Source organism: Calidris pugnax, unplaced genomic scaffold, assembly GCF_001431845.1.
Source record: "Calidris pugnax isolate Ruff unplaced genomic scaffold, ASM143184v1 scaffold55, whole genome shotgun sequence".
NCBI lineage: Eukaryota > Metazoa > Chordata > Aves > Charadriiformes > Scolopacidae > Calidris > Calidris pugnax.
The window spans coordinates 3438714-3465757 of NW_015090832.1; the positions used below are offsets into that span (position 1 = coordinate 3438714).

The 27044-nt window shown below is 42.6% G+C and overlaps 1 protein-coding gene across 1 annotated transcript in view; it reads right to left on the reverse strand.

The window, feature by feature from the left end:
- The window catches only part of TRPC4AP (transient receptor potential cation channel, subfamily C, member 4 associated protein), a 46968-nt gene that overhangs the window by 15553 nt on the left and 4371 nt on the right, over positions 1 to 27044 (reverse strand). The window contains exons 2-9 of the mRNA XM_014941259.1: positions 17199 to 17327; positions 16823 to 16939; positions 13469 to 13526; positions 12316 to 12371; positions 10130 to 10258; positions 8767 to 8968; positions 6085 to 6273; positions 4175 to 4317 (exon numbers count right to left, since the gene is read on the reverse strand). Coding sequence (XP_014796745.1) covers positions 4175 to 4317; positions 6085 to 6273; positions 8767 to 8968; positions 10130 to 10258; positions 12316 to 12371; positions 13469 to 13526; positions 16823 to 16939; positions 17199 to 17327 — 1023 coding nt within the window. The remainder of the gene's footprint in view (positions 1 to 4174; positions 4318 to 6084; positions 6274 to 8766; positions 8969 to 10129; positions 10259 to 12315; positions 12372 to 13468; positions 13527 to 16822; positions 16940 to 17198; positions 17328 to 27044) is intronic.

A 27044-nucleotide genomic window follows, 5' to 3' on the forward strand; every position in this document is an offset into this window, starting at 1 on the left:
CTCTTCTTCTCCTCTCTTTTGGGTGGGGGGCGGACAGAAAGAGGGCCATCTGTCATTCTGGTTTTGGTTAATTCAGCTGAAACCATGACATGTAGTCTGGTAAACAGACGGGCACAATTACATCATCCTCTGACAACAGAAAGAGTGAACTCTTATCTAACAGCATGTGTTTGTGTTTGCACACACACTAACCACGTGATATCATTAGAGTAGCTTCCATTTGGTGGACCTGGATAGGAAACAGAGATTTTTGGGATAAAATTGTTAGCTTTCAGTTAACCACTGTGCCTCTGGAAGCAGATTTGGACATTGGAAGATCACCTACAGCATGTTGAAAATATTTCTAATACCTAACTTCTATGTATCCCAAAACTAAGCTGCAGATATCCTGCTGCCAGTCATCCACTGAGCACCCTTTGCCGTCCTACTTCCCGCAGCTCAAACTCTGAACTGACTCTGAAGTCAAATAAACTATCAATATCGCTTTTGTTCAAGAGCCGAGGGCAGGAGTTCTCAGCAGAGTCCAGCAGTAACACAACCACACCGCAGTTCAAGCCCTGCTCCTTCAGGTTAAGAGGAAGTTGAACTTCTTCAGAGAATGCTCAGAAAGGAAGAAAATGTCAAACTACTGACTGCCCACCAAGCTAAGATGTGGTACATCATGACGTGTTTGAAACAGGCTATAGTGTTACTCATGTAAAAAAGCTAATAATTTTGGTGTGAACAGCTGTTAAATACCTTCAGTCCAAGTTTTGATATTTCTGATGTGAGGAATTTGGAAGACAGGGAAGTACAAAGTAGGACAGACTCTCATCAGCTGCAGGCCCATGACAAGCAGCATCCCTTCAAGTGCAGCACAATGAAAGCCACACATGATTGGGAAAGCCCAACATGCTGTAAAAATTAAGTGCCCAAAGCAGTAATGGACATGTTCCTTAAAATCAAGTCACCTAATCAATAACCTAGGTCAGCCCCAAGATGCAGAATTATAACTTGCAGTATTTCGAGCAGATCACTCCATTTTGTTCTATTTCCTCCAGATCCTGAATGAAGCAAAAATGTTTGAAGCCAATGCTATTTTACAGGCTTTAATTCTTATTCTCGTTTTGCAGCATAGCTAATGGCCAACTTTCCCATCTACATGGAAACTACATTCCCACTGCTTGGGGCATCTCTGAATATCACACCCCAGGAAGAACGTAGCTCCTTCCCACCTCATCCATGTCACCCAACAGATTGCAGAGCTTGGAGTCCTTTGGTGCTTCCTCACTTTACAATGATCTCCTACACTTTGATCTAGTCAGAAGCCTTCACCAAAAAAAGCTCTGAGGAATCTGGCCGAACAAAGCCATCCCTGTAGTTCCTTGGTGGCCAGCATGGAACACACACAACAGGTTGAAACCAAGAGTATGAGCTGCTGCGAGAGCCGCCGTCCCTCGCTAAAGGGGGAGCTCTCCATGCTCATTGCTTTAACTCATGAATCTGCTCCTTTCCACACCGAGCATAATCTGCTTATTCCAAGTGACTCATCCCTCATTTCAGATGTGTTTAGTTTGCTTAACTCTCAGTTTTCACCTGACAGACATGACAAAGCTCCTGAGTCACAGTCATTGCCTTTGGACTGTGCTCTCTCCCAGACCCCAAACTCATTACAACTACTCAGCCTGGGGTGCCAAGACACCCCCTGCTCTATATTCATCCTTCAAACGCCTTTGATTTTTCCCCATTGCTGCCCAGCTTCACATGAATTGCTCTATCCCTTTCTCACTCCTAGAACTATTAGGAGCTTCCCTGTGGCAGGAGCAAGTAAATCACCCGACTGCCTTTCACCACAACACAGACGTGCGAGACAGCCTAGAAAAACATGTGAGGAGAGTAGTTTAGGGTGTGACCCTAATGAGAAGTAAGCAGAGATCCACAATGAAACACCACTTATCCCCAAGGGTGTGATCATCCCCAAGGTGGCAGCAGGTAGGGGCTGAGTCACTGCTAGCACAGTTGGCAATTTGTGCAAGGTAGCCAGCAGTCCAGTTTAAAGCAAGGAATTAGAGTAAGCATTCAGCACCAATTTATTAAGTTTATTAGGGAGCTGCATCATGCTTCAAGCAAACGCCAGACCATTAAGCCGATTATCATACTGGACTGAAGCAGGTTTGTGATGTCTTTTAGAAATTCTATGCAAAATTATTCCAGTATAAAACCAGTAAGACCTTTGGCTGCTCTGATTGGAAGACAGATACCACAGATCCTGGGCTTTTACTCCCTCATGGAAAAAGAGATACACCAAGCAGCTGAAGTGCTTCTCAGTGAGAGTCCTACTGCAGCCACTGCCATTCCCTGCTTATTGGAGCTTTCTGGGTAGAAGGGCTCAGGCTCAGCTCCCGTTCTTTATCTGGCCCCCTCTCAGGGGAATGGAGTCACATCCACCACACAAGGCTGAAAACTTTACGTAGATTTAAGGAACGTACTTCAAAGGCGGTGAATTTTACACAACAAGCTGGCTCTGGACAATAACGTGTTTGGGAATGAAATAACTCAAATCTTTCAAGAATCCAATTCCAGCCCTGGAGAAGGGAACTGCATCCCAGCTTTATCCTTAGACAGTTCCCCTGTCTGCGTAGGGGCAGAAGTAGCAGAGGAAGAACACACACTTGTTTTTCCAGGAAATAAAAAAAAAAAAAAAAGCCAGCTTCTAAGCTAGCGATTTTAGCAAGATACTTTTGACCTTGTCACATTTGAGAGTAACACACTAGAACTGATCCAGGGAGGAAGGAACCCAGCGCCTTCAGCTCCCTGATCCGAGGGCAGCAGGATGAGTACAAGCCTCAAGTCGTTTCTGCAGCATCTATAAAAATGCATTCTTGTGGTGAAATTGGGCAGGGAAGAATTATCTGACTTGATACAACGGAAAAATGTCCTCCTAATAGATCCATGTTCTGGTAGTTCCAGTTATGTCTTGGGCTTTTTTTCTTGTTATTTTATGCCCAATAGAAACAGTACTTCTAAAAGAAATAACAACAGAATTTTGAATTTCTTATGGCAGTGGCTGTGGTTTCTGCAAGAATTGCTAGTTTCCTCTGGTTACTATTGTACAGAATCTATTTCTTTTCATGCTGAGTATGCATTCATAGGCTCAGAGTGAACAGGTTAGTTATGTTCAGGACTCTACTACAAATGCTCTTCTATTTTAAATTCAGATTAAGAGACTTAAGAGACCGCCTGTGGCAAGTATTTGTGACTCCTTTACTGTGGGAGGTTACCAGCAACGCACAAAATACTCAAGATAAATGTGCTCAAGCAACAGCCCCCCCAACACAGCTACTCTTGCCTAATACATCAGCTCTCCAACAACTCAAACAATCTGATCCTCCCACTCTCTAGGGCATCCAAATGCCCCTGCAATTCCAGACTGCTCTGCCAACAGCAGAAATCTCTCAAAACTGCACCAACCTATTGCTTTTCTTTTCCCTTCACGATATGCTTTTGACCCGTTTAAAATCAAACTCCAGCCAAGCTAAAGCAACTGGTTCTCCATAACCCTAGGTGAGGCATGGAACAAATTATTTTACATTTTGAAAGCAAGAAACACAGAAGGAAAAGGTGAGTGAGATTTCTAGGCAGCACCTAGTGCAGACAGCACTGAAGTGCATCCTCCCAGCTAGGAGTTTAGCACCACACTCACTCAGCCAAAATGTGGGAACCCAAGAATCACCCATTCACAAATCACCCCAGAGGATTTCCAGAAGTGAAAAGAGCCAAAGAAAGGGGAGGTCTGAAGGGGCTCCATCCACGCTGGTCACCAGTGCACCAGGAGGTGGAAGAAGACCTGGCTGCAGCATTCAGGGACATCCAGATGCTTCCTGGCACACAGAGATAGGATGTCTCACCCAGGAGGGATGTTCCTGCATCCCACCGGAGCAGCAGCTCTGCAGGGACTGACCACCATCCCCACAGGGCTCAGCACTTGTGACAAGCCCTGCCCAAAGGGCTCATTCTGGTGCTGGACAATGAAACACTTGCCCGTTTGTTTGTGCATGGCTGCAATGATGGGATTTGCCCAGCTTTATGCCTTGAGCTTTGCCCTTCACATTTCTCCGCCCATGACCTAATTAAGGAGCACTGAGGTTTAAAGAGACATCAATGTCTGCTCATGTGACCATCTACAAGTGCTCACCTGATTCCTCTGTCTCCCCATGAGCAGCACGCAGAGAACATACAGCACCTCCAGCTTATACATGATCTCGTGCATGATCTTCATGGACTGGGGAAGCTGGGTTCGTGTCGAGGTGTTGGCCAAACCACTTTCATCCGAAGACTCTGAAGAAGGCGGCAAAAACGTGAGCTCAAGGCAGCGTCAACAGGAAAGGGTTTGTCACAGTTATTACTTTTACACCAAAACACTGCAGGTGTAAGACCAGCATATCTCTGCTTGAATTCTGCTCTTCACTAAAAACAGTGACATACAACAAATAACCAACTGAAATGAAATGCTACAGGAGAAAAACAAACAGTTGGAGCTTTAGAGGTGATAAAACTGTGTTTTTTTTAAAAAAAATTATATACTTTTTCCATAATAAGCTAAATGGCATCATCTACCTAAAATAAATAGAATCACCTATATGAATTAATCGACTACTGCATCAGAAAGGACAAGACAGAAAGGGTAATTAAAGCAGGGGTGAGATTATCAGAAGCATTTACTATTAGGCTACTTCAATTTCCTACCTCAGTACCAGTATACTTAGGCCACAAGTCGAGGAATTTTCATAGCCCTATCCAGAATTATACTCCTAAGGGCAGAAATACCCTTATCGCTGGATGGGGCTTTAAGCAACCTGGTGTGGTGGGAGGTGTCCCCTGCCCAGGGTAGGGGTTGGAACTCAATGATCTTTAAGGTCTCTTCCAACTCTAACCATTCTATGATTCTGTGCTTGCAAGTGGAAACATAACAGAAATCATGAGCAACAGAGAAAGTAAATAAAGACCTAGTGACACTCGTAGGTTGCCAGGTCACAAAGGAGTTAGTTGTGTACTGTGTAAAGAGCCAAGTGATGAGCTGTCCTGCCACAGGACAGCGTGCACACCTTTGAACCCATGTGAAGAACCAGTCATGAGGCAAACACCAAAGAAAGGGAACCACGCGAGTCAGACGTGGTGCCTTTGAAGTCCCAAAGCCACTGGAGATGGAACAGTATTCTGGGAAAGCACATCTAGGTTTTCTTGTAACTGATGTTGTGGGTCAAGAGCTGTGACCAGGTATCAGCAAAATCGCCTTTTAAGTTCTGTTTCAAAATACCAAGTGTTTTCCAGTTTCCACCAACTTGGTGTGTATAAAGGTATGTGCAAGATGCAGTTGGAGCACTCACATACTTCATTTTTTGTATATTTTCAGAAGTCTTAATTATTAATTGCTACAAAGCTAATGAAGCTGGATAAGGAAGCAAGTTTTCCCAACAAGCACCAAAGCAAAGATTCAGACATCACCATTTTTGGGATAATACTCATTCCATTACTGAGTGTTTTTGAGTTATACAAGACATATGCTGCATTTTTGTAATATTGAAGGGTGAAGAAACAAACCAGGTTCTTGCTTCAAATTATTTTCCTAAAATTGTATTAACACTGCCATACACTCACCTAGAGCAATTATTTTTTTCCCAATTAACTTACTTAATTTCGCTGGAACTACTTTTCCTTTTTAAAGAAGAGACTGCTTGCTTGGTACAAAGTATTTGGACCTAAAGCCATCAGCCTAATTTTAGAGCAAAATGCTGATGAAGTCCCTCACCTCAGATGGGTGGATTTTTGTCGCTCCGGGGGAGATCAGTTGTGAGGATGTACAGCATTACAGAGCTATCTAGGTGTGCAAAGGACACACTTTGCCTTCAGACATTGCCTTTTGCTAACTACAGTGTGTGAAAAAAAATCAGTGCTACGTAAGAATAAAACGGGAGTCAGACCTAAATGCTGATTTGATTCCAGAAAAGGGGAATAGTGCTTCAAGGAAAAGCAGCACATGGCAAAGACTGAAAAGGTTGAAATAGGCATCAGCTCATGGTGGTTAGAGGAACACAAGCCAGGTACCTGTACTGCTCTGCTCTGCCTCTTCGTTAGCCACTCTCATCAGCGCATCGAGTACCAGTGCGTTGTCCAGCCAGGTGTACCATTCCTCCAGCTCCTGCAGGAAGCTGGAAGTACCCGTGGTTTCAGACACCTTCCTTGTCGCCAGTTTGCACAATCGCTCAATGAAGCCTGGAATATTCAAAAGTGTAGCTGGAAAAGAAAAATAATTTTATTATGATTTAAGATCACCGAACAGAACAGTCATGAAATCCTCTATACCACAAGGTACCAAAACATCTACATTAGTAATTAGTAATACAGAAGAGTACAGAGAAACAAATTCCATCTGGTAGACCTCACCTGGAGTATTGTGTGCAGGTCTGGAGCCCTCAATACAGGAAGGGCATGGACCTGATGGAGAGGGTCCAGAGGAGGGCCACGAGGATGATCAAGGGGATGGAGCACCTCTGCTACGACGACAGGCTGAGGGAGCTGGGGTTGTTCAGCCTGGAGAAGAGGAGGCTCCGGGGAGACCTAATAGCAGCCTTCCAGTACCTGAAGGGAGCCTACAGGAAGGCTGGGGAGAGCCTGTTTAGAAAGGCCTGCAGTGACAGGACGAGGGGCAATGGCTTCAAGCTGGAGGGGAACAGATTTAGATTGGAGATCAGGCAAGGGTTCTTTGCTGTGAGGGTGGTGGCGCACTGAAAGAGGCTCGATGAGGCCCTGGGCAACCTGGTCTAGTTGGGGGTGTCCCTGCTGACTGTGGGGAGGTCGGACTAGATGGCCTTTGGAGGTCCCTTCCGGCCTGGGCAATTCTATGATTCTATGAAAAAGATCCAAAGATGGAAGAAGATGGTGCACTCTCTTAATAAGGACTGGAAGAGAGTGTACGTATCCTAGGCATAGTTCAATCAGTGTTAAACAGGTTTGTATTGGACTTACACTGGAAAAAAATTAGTTCTCCCCTACTCTAACTACTTGTTTCTGGCCAATTCTCTTTTGCTGGCACCGCTGTTCTGCAGTCCACAGTGAGTCAGTATCAAGGAACTGATCTGGCTGAAAATTAAGCTGGCAGAAATAAAGCAGCAGCCCTTGAAAGTTCCACCACCCTCTTCCTCTCCGTGACGCCACCTCCTTAATTTTACCTCCCGCGGCGTTTGTCTCATAGCAAACCAAACCAGCTCACTTCAGTAGCTGGGCGGAAAGCTGTTAGCTTTTTAAGTGCTAGTTTCCTGAATTAGTTCATCACAGAACAAACCAGATGGGGAACACATGACAGCAGCCCCATGTTAGAAGGTTTTAATTGTTGTGGCGCTCCACCCTTCGAAACAGCAGTTCAAGGAGAGAAGTCACTGGTTTGCAAAAAATGTATGGGGGCTTGGGAAGGTGCCAGGAGCAGCATTTTGTCCTGAAGTTTTTAAAGAATAGCTTAATTATAGGACCTGGTTATTATAGATAGGTGGTTAAGTATTCACTTTGCTACACACTTGCAAATGAAAGTAGAAAAAGACAAAAAATTTGGCCATGAAGACTGAGAGTTGGGAGATTTTGCTCTCTGATACCATCTCTGAAAGAATAAGCTCCCTGAGAAAATTTTTAAAATGGAATATGCTTTACAGTCTTAAATGTAGTCTCTAATTGTGCAAACAAAAAATTATTAGTTAAACATTTGCTTGGCTAAGTTCAGCTCTGCGGGTTCCAAGCTTATTCAGTTCAACTAAATTAAACTTTGTACCCACACCTACACATCCTTGTCCACTGCTCTTTCCAAGCTCTGGTGATCCCAGGGCAGAAGGCAATATATCCCCTGTTAAAGTTCCGCAGCTCCTGCCCACTGGGTCACACCACCTGTCTCTCACTGGGTGCTGTGGATGTGGCAGCAGTTACAAATGGAGCTTTGCTGTTCATGGCTAACACAAAATGTTAGAAGAGGGAAAACCAGCTACAAAACCCCCTTTTTGCAGTTCCCAAAATTGTCTGGCATTGGCCGATGCAAACACCTGCTTCAGGAGCCCAAAAGCTTCTCAGTAGAGTAATAGCTGAAAACTGCAGATTTTACATTTGAGAGCACTTTAATTTAAACCACTTAAACTCATGCTCATCCTTCTAGACAAGCCCTCTGCATCAGAGAAGTACTCAGCAAAACAAGGAAACCTGCACTGCACCCAAAGTTAAAGTTGAGCTCAGAACCACAGATTTCCAAGGATGGTTAACATCATTAATAGTGAACACATTTTCCTTGTTGATAAAGATAGACATCCTGCCCAGGACAATGTCAGATAAAATCAAGAGAAAGAACTGCTCAACAGCAACCATGCTGCATGAGCTTTTAGTTCAGGAATTCGTATTTTTTAGGACACAGAATTACTGAGAGCTGCTAAAGGGCAGGCCATGGAAGTCACTGAGGGATAGAAAACAAACTCAGTAATTGTAAGTCACTCAGTTCAGAGAGGACTGAAATAACAGAAATTGATGCATCTAATTACCAACACCACACGAAACTGAAAGCTACAAAGTAAGTTTCATTAACAGAAAAGGTTGTTTACAGGAAACTGAGGAAAGTAAATGGAGAAAAATGCTCCAAAAAACACAGAATGCTTAGAGGATCCTCTAGAAACATACACTACAGATGTGACATTGAGAGGAGGGAAACTTTACACACTGCTGAGATTCTTCTGCCTTTGTTCACATCATAACAATTACCTTGATTAATTTCAGCTCGAGAAGGACCCAAGTTTTTTTTCTGCTGGGCATTTTTGGCAAGAAGCGTGTGCTTGTCATCGCTCCCTGTGTCAAGTTCCGAAATTGTGACAGCAAGGATCCTGCAGAAGTTGGCGAGCTGCTGCTGGTCAAAACTGGACACAAGGCTGGCCAGATTGGGAATATCATCCAGTTGTATCATTTCCTGGAGGAGGGAACGTCAACTGAGTAAACTGCAAATGATATTCGATAAGGGAACACAGACACAGCTATAGCTCTTCCCTGGCGAGATCTGTATGTTATTTCCACATTAGTAAAAGAGAAGCAAACAGGCAGTGAAAGGTGAAAAGCCTGAAAAAAACCTGGGATTTACAACTGGTGTCACTTAATGTTTATCAACTCCAAAAGTATAGGTCTTCATCTTTTAAAGACTAGGTATTTAAGTCAAATTTTGGGGGCTTTTTTTAAAAAAAAAATAATCAAATTTAACAGACAAATTGCATTTAGGCATTACAAAGCTTCAGTGCAGTTTTTCACTTATCTCTGTATTCTCTTTGAAGCTCACACAGAAGAACTGAGGGAAATAAATCCATGCATCAGTCTTTTTCCATCAAAAGATATTAAAAATATGCTGAAAACCATTTCCAGCAAAAAAAAAAATAAATAACCCAAACATTTATGTTCAGATAAACTAAGCTTGCTTCCTATCTCAGGAAGCACATAACCCTCAATTTTACTCCAAATAATCCAGTAAGAACTTACAGAATCCTGACCCTATCCACAAAATGGACATAGACACGTTTTAATCAGGGGGTTCCCAGGCTTAACAACTGTAACCATTTCTTTGCCTCCCATCCAGGCACTGAGCTGTAATGATGCTGACAAGCAAGTTCAAAATCCTGCTTTCTGCAGAAAGATCTAAGTGCCCCGTTCCCCACAGCCTCAACTCCTGAGAGAGGTGACAAATCCCAAGGTGAGAAGGGCACAGAAAGCCTTCCAGATGTCGGAATACTACTAAAGTATCTGAAGCGTAATGCCAAGGCAAGGATGAAAAATTAATTTGTGAGGCTCATTTTCTTTATTTGAAATACTGCTTGTACTTTCATGACCACGAGGTACTCCCCCCTCATCAGCCTCTCCAAGCCATGCAAAAGCATCACAAGTACGACACCACACATGTAATTTGGCTTCGGTATGAAATGTGACTGAAGTTAATGATCACCCTAAACAGTCGGGTTTCAAGTAAGCTACAAGAGATAAGAATGCTTGCTTAGAGGATCATCTTCAGCAACTTTTTGAGGACTGCTGTCCTTCCTCTACTGGTCTGAAAAGCCATACAGAGAAAATTAAGAAACCAGTAACCAACCTTTTTAACTCCCAGGATATCTTCAATGAGCGTCGCAGTCTGTAGGAATGTCTTTTTGTTTGTCATCAGTGTAAACAGGAACAACACAAAGTCATTTCTTTCTGCCAATCGCCTGGTGACTCCTTCCGTCTAGAAAACAGCAAAGAAGCACACCCAGACCCCTGGTCAGAGCCCACCTCGAGCAGTCGGGTGTTAGAGGCACACGCGGGAGAGTTTTACTGAATCACTGTTCCTGAAACCAGGAAGCACTGGGTTTATAGTGACCAAAACTAGCTCTGGTCCCTGTCTGAAGTTAACACGACACCTGCAAGAACTACAGGCTCCAGGATGAGAGGTTTCATCTCCAGGCAGTTGTTTACTTGCCTGAATCAAAAGTAAACACTGCAGGCCTGGAAATATGTCAGAGCCTTGTCTCTGCGTTCCCCTACAAACTGTACCCAGCTCCCTTTCATGGTATGTAAATGTAGTAGATTCCTCCTAAACTGCCAGCACTGCTCCCAGCTGCGCAGAGTCTGAGCAACCAGAATCAAGCATTCGCCTTAATTCACTCGGTGATGAACCCAAAAGTCTAAAGCACAAACTGGGATTCATCACCAGGTTCATTAAGGCCAGTGCTCATGCTCTGATCTCTGCTGAGAGCACGGCCAGTCTTTTGGGGAATTAAACACAACTTAAAACTACAAAAAAGCTGTCTATTGTATATGACCGACATACTACTGGTGCTCACAGAACCAGACTTGCTCAGATACTTCCTGAATATTTACATATAAGCATAAGACCACTTAATATTGCACACACATTTCTGTGACCCTGAACACTTGCTATTTGAGAGAGCGCAGCAATATTGAAGTGAATTCAAACAGCAGCTGGTCTATAAATTGCAAACTTGTTGCTTAGCATATAAACTATCAACAGTTTGCAAAAGCTGCATTACCTATAGCTAAAAAAAAAAACCAAAACATTTCCTCTCTTCTTCCTCCCATGTGTACACAGATATGTAGTGGTGAGAACATGATCTGTTAAGGCTATTTCAGGAACAGCGTGGTGAGCAGGACTTGGGAGGTGATTGTCCCCCTGTCCCGGGCACTGGTGAGGCCCCACCTCGAGTTCTCTGTCCAGTTTTGGGCCCCTCACCACAAAAAAGGTGTTGAGGTGCTGGAGCGGGTCCAGAGAAGGGCAGCGGAGCTGGTGAGGGGTCTGGAGCACAAGTCTTGTGAGGAGAGGCTGAGGGAGCTGGGGGTGTTCAGCCTGGAGAAAAGGAGGCTGAGGGGAGACCTCCTTGCTCTCTCCAGCTCCTTGAAAGGGGGGTGTAGCCGGGGGCAGTTGTTCTCTTCTCCCAAGGAACAGGCCATAGGACAAGAGGAAACTGTCTCAAGTTGTGCCAGGGGAGGTTCAGATTGGATATTAGGAAAAATATTTACACTGAAAGTGTTATTAAGCTTTGGAATGGGCTGCCCAGGGAAGGGGTTGAGGCACCATCCCTGGAGGTCTTTAAAAGATGGGTTGACGGGGTGCTTAGTGATGTTTTTTTTAATCAGAGTTAGGTTGATGGTTGGACTAGATGATCTGAAAGGTCCCTTCCAACCTCGACAGTTCTACGATTCTATGACTCAGACTCTTAGGATCAGGCTGATGTCTTTGGAAAACCTCCAAGCTAGTAATTGCCTTTTTAAAAATTTTTGTTAAACAGTGCTCCCAAGGTTATGACATAATAAAAGGCGTGATTAAGTAAACAATGCTGAGGATGCTTCCTGAATGCCTTTAACCCAGCATCATCAGAACTGAACTCATACTTAGCACATGAAGAAGCTGGAAGATCAAACTTAAAGCACTTTTCCAGCACCCTGACTGAACAAGACCAGCTGTAGGTTGGGTTAGTAGGCATCCACTTCCAGTTTCAAATTTTAAATCTGACTACAACAAAGGCTGACACAGCTTTCCTATGGAAACACAGATACAGAAAGATCCAAACAAAAGGATTTAAACTTGATAATGTGGCTAAGAACACAGAAATTATTTGAGAAACACAAAAAAACCCCAGGACAGTCCAATGTTTAACTGAAGGACTTTTAATGAAGTTTCAGAGCAAGTTTAAAATATGTTTAAAGGAGCCGGTATGTTGTCTTGCTGAGTAGCAGGTGTAAAACACAACCAAGAGAACACACTTGCACAGCAGTTGTACTTACACATATACAGGTGTTGTACAGTATGCTTAAACAGTCCTTGATGAGGTCATCGCTTACTGCAAAGGAGAAAACAGACATTCACTAGCTCTACATTGCCAAGGAACACTCACTTCCACTGCAGTGACATGAACAGCTACAAAGCAGGAAAGAATTTCAGGCTGTTTGCTCAGATCATACGTGCAAATGCCTTGAAGGGTAGAAACAAGAGGAAGAAACACTCTACATCTGACCCGTTCACACCATTTCTCCCAAAAGTACTATCAGCACAGCCTAGGACCACAGACAGGGACGCATTTGTGGTCTAGTGCACTTCTCAGTTACACACAAAAGAAAATGATGGGGATATAAACAGTATTTTTAGGAAAAAACATCTGTCCATGTGAAAAACTGCTGAGACATGTCTTAGTTCGAATTATTATGCATGGGGGGAAAAAAAAAAAGGGAAAGTTCATGCAGTTTTCTCCAGGCAGCATCAGGAATTCGTAGCAAATTTTTCCATCTGATTTACTCCAGCATTTTAATATTTAAAACATGTTTTGAGTACAAACATACAACAGCTGCCTCTAGCTCGAGTTCAAGTTCCTTCACCTTTGAAGTCCCCTGGCTGACGGGCATGACCATGACATTTCTGTTCCTCAGAAGGGTTCAGGGAAGCAGCAGAATCACAGGCAGGAGAAATGAAAACATTGAACTAAAGCTGCTCCAGCAGGAAATTTGCGCTGGCAAATTCTCCTTATAGCAACTCGGAAATGAGTAGTCACTGCAACTCAGTCAGGAAAACAGCATACTCTTCATTATCTCACAACCTCTCTAACTCCTATGACATAAACAATGTTTTGTGCTTATTATTAATAATTGTGAACTGTAGCTATAGCCACAGTAACAATAAAAGTTTCCAGTGATTGCAGATTTACTGCACTGAGAGAAGTATATTATGCTGAGTGCATGGATGCTCCTGAGCTGGGCTTTGCAACAGGTGACTGTCCTAAATCCCATCATGGCTCAGTACTGCAGACACCAGAGAAACCAGGGATTCATTTAGGAACAGGAAATTGCTGGTATGGAAAGAAAGTAACAGAAAAATAGAATAATTTCTGTCTGTATAAGGACACAAGGCAAGAATAAAAAAAAGATTCAACACCTATTTACTTACTTTTCTGCTTCTTTTTCTGTGTAATAAGAGTTGGTCTCATGAGAATTTCTACTAAAAGCTGTAACAAGAAGACAAAGAATTAAAGGAATAATCACTGGGAAACAAATAACCAATTAATTTGTCAGTGACAAGTCCTGTCTCTGCTGAAGTCACAGAGGTGAATAAAGTCAGCGACAAGTCCAAACTTAGTCCTGTCTCTGCTGAAGTCACAGAGGTGAATAATGGAAGCTCTACAATCAAAAGCCTCTAATACCAAATAAAATGACATTTGACAAAAAATAGTTGTATTTACCTTAAAGAAATAATAACAGTTGTATAAAATAATCTCCCACTGGCAAGTTTCAAAGAATTTGAGCCTGCAAAGAATGTAATTTCACATGCATCCAGATAGCATCAAAGATGGCTATCACACATCTCCCAAAATAACAAATCTTTAGCACTAATCTGCAAAGAGATGCAAACTTTGCAAAAGCTCTCCCTAAATCTCGCTGGGCTTCAGAAGGAATAATGGAAGCTCTACAATCAAAAGCCTCTAATACCAAATAAAATGACATTTGACAAAAAATAGTTGTATTTACCTTAAAGAAATAATAACAGTTGTATAAAATAATCTCCCACTGGCAAGTTTCAAAGAATTTGAGCCTGCAAAGAATGTAATTTCACATGCATCCAGATAGCATCAAAGATGGCTATCACACATCTCCCAAAATAACAAATCTTTAGCACTAATCTGCAAAGAGATGCAAACTTTGCAAAAGCTCTCCCTAAATCTTGCTCTCCCTAAATCTCGCTGGGCTTCAGAATATGTTTCAGGTCCAGACATAACAGAATTTAGTCACTCCAGATTTTAATCTCACCAATAAAGAGCAAGCCCACTGCTTACGTATGTGCACCTTATATGTATACTTACATTTAAAGATACATGAAGTGGTGCCTCATTTCTATTTAAGGAATGTAACAATCAGCTTTCCAAGACTAGGACTACAGTTCTGACTGGTAGAACTGATCTTTAGTTGTTCTAGCCTATACCACTCGGTTATTTTAAAACATTAAAAAAAACCCAAACAACCACAGTTGATTTAAAAATGAGAGGAACTGATGACTTCTGCAAGAAGTATTGCAAAAAGCTCCTAGTTTTAAAATTCAGTTTAAAATTGTTAAGGGCAATTTAGGCATCACCCAGTCAAATCATTCCAACTGACAATATACTTACTTAGGTTTTACAACTCGCTCTATTTGTCCCAACTTAACTTTACCCTTCTTTTAATGAACTACCTACCCAGAGAGAGAGGAAAACATCTGATAGCACCGGAGGCACTGCCCACATTTTAAGCACATTTTAAATAAATAGGCAACTTTTAAAGAGGAATATCCATTTTCCAGCAATATCTGTAATAGTAGCTGTAGCATCAGTAGGGTAGTAAAAAATGAGCACTGCAATAGTGTAGTGCTCATATTGATGTTTCAGAGGCAGAATGCTCACCTCAAGGCTTGGTACCCGAGAGAAGCATCCAAAGATATCCCTGCACACTTGGGATGGAGGCCACCTGAGCTTCTCCTGGGAAAGAACATCTACCGCAATACATCTGTCTTTTAAGGGTGGCTGCACTCATGCTCACCCTTGCCTTGCTGCACAGTGAACCTTTTCAGCTAGTATTTATTTTTCCTGGTCAATACTACAACCCATCATGTATTTATTGCCTTTTTCTTGCAGAACTGGTATGTTCCTCACCTACACTCCAGGGACTGGACTACAGTGGTGTGAGACACTGCTTGCAGAGGGCTTTCTTCAGCCACCCTACTGACACTGCAACAATTTGCAGCAAGAAGAGCAAGAGCCCAATGGCAGGAAGAGAACAGGTAAGAGGGTGCTCACCAAAGGCAGAAGGAGCAGAAAGGGAGCTATAAGGTCTTTTTTCTTGGAATGGGGTTGAATTCAGGTCCAAAGTCTACGAGACTCATGTAACAGTTCATGTGTTTGCACTCTCGAGTAGTATGTTACATGTATTCATATAAAGGGAGGAGACAACTGTGCTTTTGTTCTTCCTCGATGTAAAGGCTTTCACAATCCAAACAAAATTTAACTGATATACTAGCACATGCTATAGTGTACAGAATACACTGAAAATTTAGCATCCTTCAAAGTTACCCATGCTTCACAGTTCAAAATACTGTGATACATGGCACACACAGAGCCAGCAGATTAGACTACTTCCCTTTCAAATCATACAGTAAGATTTTCAAAAACCATCACGCTGGCTTCTACCACCACCTTCAACCAGATTAAACCCACTTTTATCAGCCAAATCTCTGGCTGTAGTACCAGGTAATTACAGTGTATCTGATATTTACCATCTCCAGCTCAAGAAAAAACAAACCCAACCAAGCAACCAAGAAAACCCCACCACACACATATCTAAATAAGAATACACAGAAAATGGCTTTACGTCTCATATGTTAAAAACACTTCTACAGGAAGTATCACATTTCCCTTTAAAAGCAAGGGAAATTTAGAACATTTTCATACAATGTTCTATATTGCTTGGGTAGCTGAGGACTTGTCCAGTAACTAAACCAGGGCTAATTTCAAAGCGACGTAACCTAAATACAAGTTTTACTCAAGTAAAGACACGCTTAGTGTAACAAGAGGGAAGTAGCAAAGACACTGCTTAGTTAGACCAAATTAAAAATATATAAATAAAAAAAGGGAGAAAGTGTCAATTAATTCACTGGAAAATATAAATCATACTTTTCTAATGAGAGCTGAGATCCCAGAGTCTGTCACCATGAAATTGAGCAAACTTGGGCATTTGTATAATGAGGAACTAAAACAAATAAACAAAAAGATAAATTGTCTACAGAAACTTTGTGGTTCTGTTTAAAAACTTTTCCACAGCTGAAGTAGTCCGCACTGGATGCCAGCAATAAACACAGACAACAAGGCTAAAAGAGTGTCCTTGTGTGCTTAAAAACCACCTCGTACCCTTCAGTGGTCACTGAAATTCTCAGTGCTCCAGTATCAACTGCAATAATTCATCTCACAACTAGAAATCATTTGAAACTGTTTTAATTTCACCTTAAGTTATAAACACCACCTGAAGAAACAGTCAGGTCTTCTCTATCATAGAAGAAGCAGCACCTCACTTTTGATGAGGTCATACCTTAAAAAATATTCCCTTTTCACTTTTTAACAGAAACAGGCCCAATTCTAATGCTTAACATCAAATTGGTAAAGTCATTCTTTAACTTACATTTAGAAGCTTAAAAGGTCCCAAAGACCTCTGTTACAGATTTCTCAGTGGTATGACTATCGTGCAGACATCTTTTGATATCAGTGAAAAAACACACACTTACATCGACTCCTCCAAATAAGTCAAATGTGTATGTATTTGGGAAAGTGGACTCTTGAGCAGCTTTTCTGTCTTCTGTAACAAATGCCATGGCTTCCATTGAAAGAAGTGGAGAAATTTCCTGCATACAGTAATGAATAAAAAAAAAGATGGTTCAAAACCAAAACTGTTCATCATTACAAACACAATTGTCTCTGACTATCTGTGTGATCTACTGACTACTCAATTACATGAATTCCCAGCTCCTACCTACCAGTCAATTCACAGACATTATCATGCAAACAGTTTCAAAAATTAGTTAGAATATAATCACAGTAGACTTTAAAGAAAGCCACAACAAAATAATGCCTAGCTTTCAGGAAGAGTGGTGCAGACAGTACCTTTAAGATGCTTTGGCACTGGGAGAAGTCGCTGTTTGGGTGACTGTGTTCGTACAGCTTTTGCAACAGTAAGGGAATCCCATTCCATTTTGCTTGTTTATCTCTTTCCTTTAACAAGGCCTCTGTGATCTGCAACAAAGGAATAATATCATTCCAACGTGCCTGATGCTTCACAACCAGGAAAACCACCTTATCACCTCCTCAAAATACCAGTATCAAAACATAACAGAAAAATATCTTATTGTAGAGAGTACAAATACAAAATCCAGTACCTTTTTCTATGCAGCAATTTATCTGGCAGCTGCAGAATTTTACTGATGGTCAAAGTATTTTAAGCAGGACAGGGCTTAAAGCAGATGTTATCATTTCAAGTACCTTATCTCATGCCATATATTTATATTGATCTTATATTTTTAAATGGGAACACGTTAAGTCTCTAAATAGTTCCGTTAGTAGAACTTCAGTCGACAGGTCACTGAAGAAGGAAATGGATGCTCTTGACACTATCAAAAATTACACTCGTCTAAAGCAGAGAGAGCACTGAAGGTGGAAAGGCTTCATGGTTCATCACATTCAGCTAATAATGAATGTTTCTTCAGCCAAGTCCCTGAAGCTGTTATTGACGGTAGCAGTGACCCAAACCACTAAGATTTACAAGCAGGCTCCAGGAGAATGTATCAAAGATACAGTGAAAATTTCCTCTGCAGTCTTGGGCTGGTTATAAACTGAGACTGACAGCTAAATCAGTAGGAGAAAAACACTGGCATTATCATCTGGGAAGCAGGCTACGACCACAGAAAAAGAACACCTTTGCATTTGCTACTCCATTTATGCAAACTTTTTCCTATTTTCCTCTTCTCCCCAAAATACACATTAAAAAAAATTCTCAATATTCACCACTGTATTTTACACCTGAAAAAAAAAAAAAACCCACGAAGTAGCAGCACTTGACAACATTCTGCTTAGAATCCACAAAATATGTTTTGAAGGCTGAACACTCCCAGGTCACTGCCAGCAGATGCTATAAAGGAGGAGCTCTTCGTTAAAATCCACCATCCAGTTAATGCAGACCAAAATTTAACCCCTTTCCTTAACAGTACTTCAGATGTACCTGCACCAACCCCAAAACAGGGACTCACTCTCATACAGAAAGACAAGGCAGACAACAATAATTATAGCCAGCAGGATTTCTGGCTGCTTTTACAATATTTTTATATGACCTCCAAATAAAAAAAAAAACCTAAAAACTTAACAAAATAGAAAAAAACCCCGAATCTTCAGGCTGGCATGACTGCATCTCAGTGCCATATTATTCTGCATAAGTCACTCCCCGAACCTTTCTGTGCTTCAATTGTATTGTTTCCCTCCAGCCTGCTCAAATGTGCCATGTTAATAGTTAATGACCAGGAAATCTTGCTTATTGTTTCAGCCAAGACATCCTTCTGGGCTATACCTCAGTGTACAGGGCCATTCAATTCCTGATTAGACAATTATATGCAAATATACTCCAATTTTTGACTGAGAATTTAACCCTTTTCTCTGCTAGCAAGACAGCACACAGGAAAGTGATAAAAGCACATGAAAATTCAGCCTGGCAATGGTAGCTGCTACGGATCCTTGCCCTTCTTCTAAGCTTTCCAGGTCCTTAGGACTCTTTTCTGGATGAAATATCAAAATTTGTACATAATTATGAATTTCAAGGCTCTTGAAATACTAGGTTTTCTTGCTACAAGGGGTGACTGAAGAAGCATGAACATAAAATATGTGACATAAAACTCCAGTTTTTAGCTTTTCTCTGCTTTCTGAATAAGAGTAATCAACCACGGAGAATGCCACAGGGCTCCTTCTGAGGAGGCCTTTCACACAAGAAATGGCAGGATGAAACCATGAAGGCAACAAGGTTTCTCATGGTTTGGATTGCGAGTAATGGGTCAGCTCCTCTGAAGTCACAAATTTCCATTTCTCCCTGTAAGACCCAGCCCAGAGAGAGCGAGAGGAGCTCTACCACCACCCCATCTCAGGTGTGGGAGGGTGGAGCAGTGGGAGGAACCCAATTCATTGCTGAGTAAAGTGCAAAGAACACGCAGCAAAATGCCACAGGCAGCGATGACACGCACGGGCTGCCATCCGGGGCTCCAGTACCACAGAGCAGAATTCAGCATCCAAACACTCTTAGAAAAGGCCAAAAAGCCCTTAATCGATGTTAAAACCTTGTCCCTAATACCGTTTTTGTTAATCCCACACGTCTCTCTTTAGGGCTGGATCCACCTCCATCCTCATTTCTGTCCTAGTAGGTCTTCCCCTCCCCGTCCCAGATGCCGAGGGGCGGTCACTTGTGCCGATCCGCAGAAAACTTTCAGAACTGAAATTCTGAAAGAATGAAGCAAATGTTTCCTTGCTCTCATCTTCTTTTAACTGCTTTCAAACAAAAAGAAAAAAAAAAGAAAAAAAAGTTTTTCTTTCTCTTGATTTAATGCATGTCTTCGGTTTCATTGCAAGCTCTAGCTTGTGGTCCCTATTCTGTATTTATGAGGCTTCTCTGGCTCGGAATATTTCCATTGTGGCGGGGCGGTATTTGCCAACGCAAAGATTTTGGATTCTGTGGAGGGATTAGAATTCAATCAGATCGTATGGAGCTGTCTTTCTTTACAGTCATTATGGTTAAAAACTGGATCTCATTACTTCTGCAATAGCAGCTCGTCAACGGTTTTCATTTATAAGCAAAGCCTGTTTCCTTCTTGCTCTTTTTGGACAGACATTATTGAAGAGTCATCAAAATTAGCACTGGGTCTTTCGTGGCCCCTTTCCCTCTCCAGCACTTTTTTTGGTCTCATCCAAGCTGGATAAACCCAATCCAATACTGATTTCTCAGAAATTGTCTTCATTCACTGAATAGCTCTGGATAACATCTCTGAAATCTTGCATACAAAGCTTGAGGAATTAGGTATTATCTAGCAAGAAAGGGAGGTTGCAGAAGCCCAGCTGGAAATGGCATCAACGGAAAGAAAGGGCTTACCTAAGCCATGGGTGCAGGGGTTAGGAACTGTCACACCTTGACGGTGTTAGAAGACGAGAGTAAAAGACTTTCGAGAGGATTGAAGTAAAGAGTTAGAAATGTGTTATCAAGCCCACCCAGGACTGCAAGGCAGAGCAGAATGAGGGGTTTTTCTCTTTAAAGCCTTCAAAAGGACCAGAGCCCAGGATCTCCCAGGAGATCACTCCAAAGACTGACAGGTGATACCACTGGAATACTTTCCTACTAGAGTTTAAATTACATTTGTGATAATTTTTCTTGAAAGTATACAAAGGGCTGAACAAAGACACTACACAGAAATCTAAATGTCTTTTAAATTTCTTGCTAATCCTCCTGTGTTATAAATCCTTTTAAAACACCCAGCATCCACTAGCATAATGATCAATAAACAATTATGAATAATACCTAAATCTTCAGCAAGTTATATTGCTATGGGTTAATATTTACCTAAATCCATCCCTTGATCAGTGTAGTTCCCCCTTCCATTCTCCCCCTCCACTTTGCTACAGTATTTGCTACTGATGTTTCTCCCCACACATCCTGGATTGAGGTAAAACAGAACCAATTTTCTTTTCATTCTTTTTATTTTTCAGTTAAGTCTCTTCTACCAGTCCCATTTGTTACTGGCCTGAGATCTCTTGTAGTTATGACTGCTTCCAAATCCCTTCCACTGAGGATTTTCCTTTCCATTTGTGTTCCTGCATTGTGACAATTTTCATTGCCCTACAAAGGAAAACCTCTTATTTTCCCAACCCTGTCTCCACTGCTTTTCTAAGCTGTGGTCAGTGACACATCCCCACGTCTGCCTGTAGCTGCTGACACACATGACAGGAGCAGAAATACCATGGTCCAACCCTCCTCTTTTCTCTCCAGCGTAAGGGTTAACAGCTTTCTAGTAAAACTGTGCCTTTGTTTTGCATTTTACCCTTCGAAAATCTTACCGTCTTGCTCAAGACAGGAGGATTTTTTTTTAGAAAGTGTTTTCTGTGATCTTTCAAAAAGCAAAAATAGTGACTCGGGTGTCCAAACCCCCTTTCCAGCACTGAATTCATGCTGTGACAGACTTTACAGCTATGACACGTCACTTTATTTTTTCTTAATCCAATTTTTTGTTGCAATCAGTGCTGTGACAGACTTTACAGCTATGACATGTCACTTGTAATTTTTCTTAATCCAATTTTTTGTTGCAATCATGCATTAAGCTAAGATTTGAAGTCCTTTAAAAAAAAAAAAAAAGCAGAATTTCCATTCCCAGTATTTTCCATGACCACTTCTGAAGTACATATTCAAATGTTCTGAAAGCTTAAGAGGAAAAAGAGGCACACGCTTATGGATCTCAAGAAGCAGTTGCAAGCACATGGTCCTTCCATATTTTCAATAAAATCAAAGCCTTTCCATATCCTTTCCTTCAAACCTTTTAGGCCGTACCTTTAAAAAACAGGAAATTAATATTTATGCAATTAAATATTTAATTTTCCTTCGAACAGTAATAATTTAGGAAGCCATCTCTGACAGACTGCCAGGAGAATGATTATTCAGTAGTTTGGGGAGTGCCCCGTCATCCCCGCTCTTCCTTACATTTTCAGTCACTAACGAACAAGTGCCAATCTGGCCAAGCTCTCTCTTTCCTCACACAGCTTTTCACCAAAAGAAGCCTGGAACCAAGGTAAATGACCTCCCCCACTCTCCCCCCCCCCCCCCCCCCGCCATCCTCTTTTAAAACTAATCCTCTTAAAGATTGTGCTAAGTAATGAAAGGATAGGATGAAAGAGGCCTTTTTCATTACTACCACATAAACTGCTTGTGTAAATGTTTCATTAACACACTGCTTGACCAGTATTTCGTCCTCCCTGCCCCCACCGCTGCTATGGTTCTACCGCAGCCTGCGAGGCGAAATGTGTGATTTACACATGTTTAAAAGAAACATTCCCACACTTGAATGCTGCACTATTCTTTAGAGAAGGAGAGACCTACAAAAAAACCAGGATGGACCTCGCCATCCTTTCTCCTGCCAACCCAAAAGCCAGGCATGAACCCAAGGACACGGTGTCCTAGGATAAAACCTGCCATGGTAACTTCTAGCCAGGTCTAACTATCTCCATGACTCCCAAAACACTGCTCTACTCACCCCAAGTCTACCAAGACAAAGAACAAGTCTCATGAATCTCAAAACCCAGCAGCATTTCTGAGAGCAGAACAACTTCCAAACACAGCAGCTCTTCATTTTAACACAAAAACACATCTTGTGGCCTGTGCAGCAGCTCTGGAAGGCGTTCCAAGGGAGAAGCTATGAAGAGCTGCCCTGCAGCTGCAGGGCAGTAAACAACGTGGCCAGGCACCAGCTGGGTCTTTTAGCTCATAGAGCTGATCCAGAACATGTCAGAGCCCCCAGATCTTTATTCCTAAAAAGAAACTCTGCTGGTGATGTTAAGCTGGGAGAAGCCCATGTAAAAGCACCTATTTCCAGCCTCTCTGCAGCTCCTGGATTCTTCGAAGCGCGGATCAAGTTTCCCGTAATTGCTGTTTCTCCACCCTCCACAACCCTGGATGGACCTCGCCATCCTTTCTCCTGCCAACCCAAAAGCCAGGCATGAACCCAAGGACACGGTGTCCTAGGATAAAACCTGCCATGGTAACTTCTAGCCAGGTCTAACTATCTCCATGACTCCCAAAACACTGCTCTACTCACCCCAAGTCTACCAAGACAAAGAACAAGTCTCATGAATCTCAAAACCCAGCAGCATTTCTGAGAGCAGAACAACTTCCAAAACCCCAACAACTTCAAAACCACTACAGAATCTGCCAGGTAATGGTAGTAGCTACTAATGTTCGTTTTGATGTTCTTACTGTCAGGAAAAAAAAAAAATCAACTAATAAGTAAAATTATATTAACTTCTCAATGATTACTTTGTCCTTGGAATGACCTAACTTTCTTTAATTCATTTTGAAAGAAAGCAAGATCTACAGGGACAGCTAGTAAAAAACAGAGGGGAAAGGAATATCACACCTACAACAGTTTTCTTCACACTCACCTTCAGCCACACAAAATAAGACCTCTGAAATCCAACCCTTTTGAGCATTTCTAGTGTATGACAGAGCTCTGGTCCCAATTATATAAAAAGCATGTCCAGGCTTCCCCATACTCCCTGGCTGTCCTCTACTGAAGAGGTCTAAGCCTGCTAAGACCCATACAATTAGAGCTACTAAAGTGGATTATATTCACGTGAATGGTTTGGGGGTTGTTTTTTTTTTTTGGTGGTGGATTTTTTTTTGGTAAGGAGGAAAAAAAAATCGTAATGGAAAACAAATTATTTTCTCAGAGATCGGAAACTACTACAGGCTACTGGTAACCTCTAACGGTAACCATCCAGCTGGAAATCTGGATTTCTGAGGCAGAAAATGTTTGTCTTCCACAGAGAGACTTTTTTTTTTTTTTTTTTCAGAGTGGAAAGGGACCGTCCTGCTAAGGGAATCATCTATTCCTAGGGAGAGCAGATCATGAAAGGCAGCTGGGAAAATGGGCTCTGTTTTTCCGTTCTGATCATTTCAGCGAAGCTTTGGCAATCCTGCAAGAGTGAGACCGGCGCTGACGATCTGCTCTTGGGACTGCACCAGAAGCGCACTGGTTTGCTGACAAATCACTGGTTAGGCTGTTATTACACTGCTCTGTCTCCAGGGATTCACATAGCTGCACCTAAATATCATCTGGTTTCATGTTATATACGTGCTTTTCACAGTTGGCTTGCAGCAGATGAAGTGCGTGCCCTCTTGCTAAGGGAATTTGAGCTTCATCAGCTGAGCCAAAATGTTCCTTTGCCTTCAAGGAACTGCAGGATAAACCCCGTCAGGTCTTATTTGCTGTGCCCATGTGCACCCAGCACAGCTGGGCCAGGAGAGGGGCTACACACCAGCCATTTCACCAGCAATATTCTTCCTTATTAAAAAAGTATGCGTCAATTCTGAAAAGTTGGTCCGCTTGTGGTTTGCCAATAGGTGAAAAGCCCCTTTTTCACTCGTTCTGTGCTCAGCGCTAGGGCAAACCCTGACACAAGGTTATGCAATTTGATAGCAACGGTTGAGGCTGGCATCCAGGGCAGCAGCTGATGATAGCAATATGGCTAAAATGGATACGAGAAGAGATAATGGCAATATCTACTGAAATCTGCTTTATCCATCAACCTACTTAGTATTAATAATAAAGCAAAGAGACCAGCCAGCAAGAAAGCTATGGCTCCTGGTAGGCGAGTACAGCAAGAACACACAAGGATCCAGGTTTCGGAGCCTTAGCTGGCCTCAAAACTGCCACATATTCAGGTGGCTGTTGCTGTCAAACATATTTTGATGTCCCTGTAAGATTAGGCTGATGAACCTTCAGGTGTAGGCCTGTCAACAATTACCTTTACTGATTCAAAGATAAGCCCCTGCCTCCCTCATACAAAAATGGGTCTTGAGATCACCTAAAAATAGCACGCAAAGCTTTGTTTCAGAATAAATGCCACTGCCGCCTACAGAAGGGTCCTAATTGTCTCCCAGAGCTCAGATGCTGAAACACAGTGACAACACTGCGGGAGAACACTACTCAGAGTGCAGGTACCACAGCAAGGAACGGTGTTTCCCAATCTCTCTCAACTAAGATTTCAAAAAGGGTTCCTCTTCCTCATGGGACACCAGCGGTTCAGTCCCAAAACTTCCTTGCAAAGAAGGGGAAGAGCGAGCTCGAAGGACATTCTCCCGCCTTGTTCTTCTAGAGCCCAACACAGCAGCTTGGAAACTTGATCTCTTGGGCTTTTCAGGAACATATGAGTTGAGAAACTTAAGCAAGGGCTACCTCACTGCTGCTGAGGAGTCAACTGCAGGAAAAGCACGAACATTTTGATAAAAAAATAGAACTTAAAAGAGAGGAGCACCCAAAACTGCCTCGTACTTCTTTAAAGGTTACATCAAAGTGTTTTCTGTTTAGATTACCTACAAACAAAAAACCTGCTTCAAGGTAAAAGTACAGAGACACGCAATATACGAAGTTCAAAATCATTCAGGGAGTCGTTCCCCACCCCATTTAGTCTAAACGGTTGAAAAATGTTTTTCTACAGCTGAAATTCGAAAAGTAAAGCAAAGCAAACAAAAAAAAAACCCCAACAACAACAACAAAAATCCACCTCAAACTCGGACGTTACAAGAGGGAGGATGTAACTAGCAGAAGTTTCCTCGATGACTGTAAAAATCTGCTTATTTGCTCCAGCAGTTAATTCCAACAATTCAGAAAAGCCCCAAATTAAAATCCGGTACGACTGCGTTTTTCAAGCAAACCAAAGCCCAGAGCGGAGGTACCATCCTAACAGATGACGTGTGTGCACAATGTTGTTACAGGTTTATCTGACTTAAATCATTATAGTTGTGGGGGAGTGAGCCAGCAGCAGCGTCGAGGTGGACAGGCAAGTTACTGAGACAACACGCCGCTTTGGCTACACGCTGTATGAAATACACTCCTAAAACAATCCCACAGAAATAACTTCCTTCAAAAGAGACAAGATCAGGTTTAAATTCATGCAAATTGTTTGCTTTTCTTTATTATTAACCAAACTAGTATCTGAGCAAACAGTACAATAAGGACAAAAGAGCTGTTAGAAATCACCTCCTGCTCTTTTACCTATCTCACCCACAGAGCAAGGCATGAAATACTAAGTAGGCTATTAGTAACTAATCAGAATCTTTATTAATCACGGAAAATATTCCTGCCTGCGCTAGTGAAAACTACTTAAAGAAATCCCATTTTTTATTCTATTTCAATTCTTTTAAGATACTTAAGCTCAACAAATCACCACTCGAATGCAAGTTCTTTATCCGATGCTTCAGTTTCCAAGTCTTTGAACCATTTCACATTTAATCCGTAAAATAAATGCCAATTAGTCTTCATAAAAAGAAATGAATAGTCCATTATCCATGAACAGCTCCTTAAAAAAGCCAGCATAAGCACACGATAGGCACAAGCTTAGGTTAATGAGCTGATTTCATTCCTCAGTATTTCCCACCATCATCAACTGGGAAAGATGACAAATTGGAAACAGAACTGGAATAGTTTCATGGAAAACCACCAGCGCAGAGCCTACCCCATTTCAGAGCTAAAAAGTCTCCTGAGCACTAATATTATGAGGTTGCCTTTGTCCATCAACGTGCTTAAATTTTGATGCTGCATTGTTATAATTCCAAGCAGAGCTTCCTTTCTTTGCAGGAGAAAGCCACAACCTCTATCACCAACCAAAGAAAGAAGAGGAAGGCTCTTTTACAGCATGGCAATTGCTTGTCCCGCTCGCTCCGTGCTCTTTCTACAGGGAGATGGAGGACGGGGAGGGAGAAGGAGCACGAAGGCAGAGAGGAATCCTTCCTCCCCACCGCGTGAGGCTGCAGGGCCACCCGTCCGGTGCCAGGGCCCGACCCAGGCGGGCAGAGGAGGCCGGGGAGCCCCGGAGAGCGCTCGACTCCGGGCGGAGAGAGGCGTCTTCACCAGAGGCTGCATCCAAACAGACCTGGCGACAGGCCCCGCTAGGCCGGCCGGGCTCTTCCCAGCCTCAGAACTCCAGGAGAGGCCTAAGAGGCCGGGGCCGGGGCTCAGCCCCGCCGAGGGGCGGCCAAGGCCGGCAAACACCCACTCCCACCCCCGCACGGAGCAGGGCCTTGCTGCCAGGCGGGTCTGCAGGCCCGAGGCCGGCCGGGTGGGCTTGGTGTGGGGCAGGAGGCGCGGCAAGGCCTCCCCCAGCCCGGAGCCCCAAAGCTCAGGGCTCTGCCCAGGTCCAGTCAGCGCTCCCCCTCCCCCC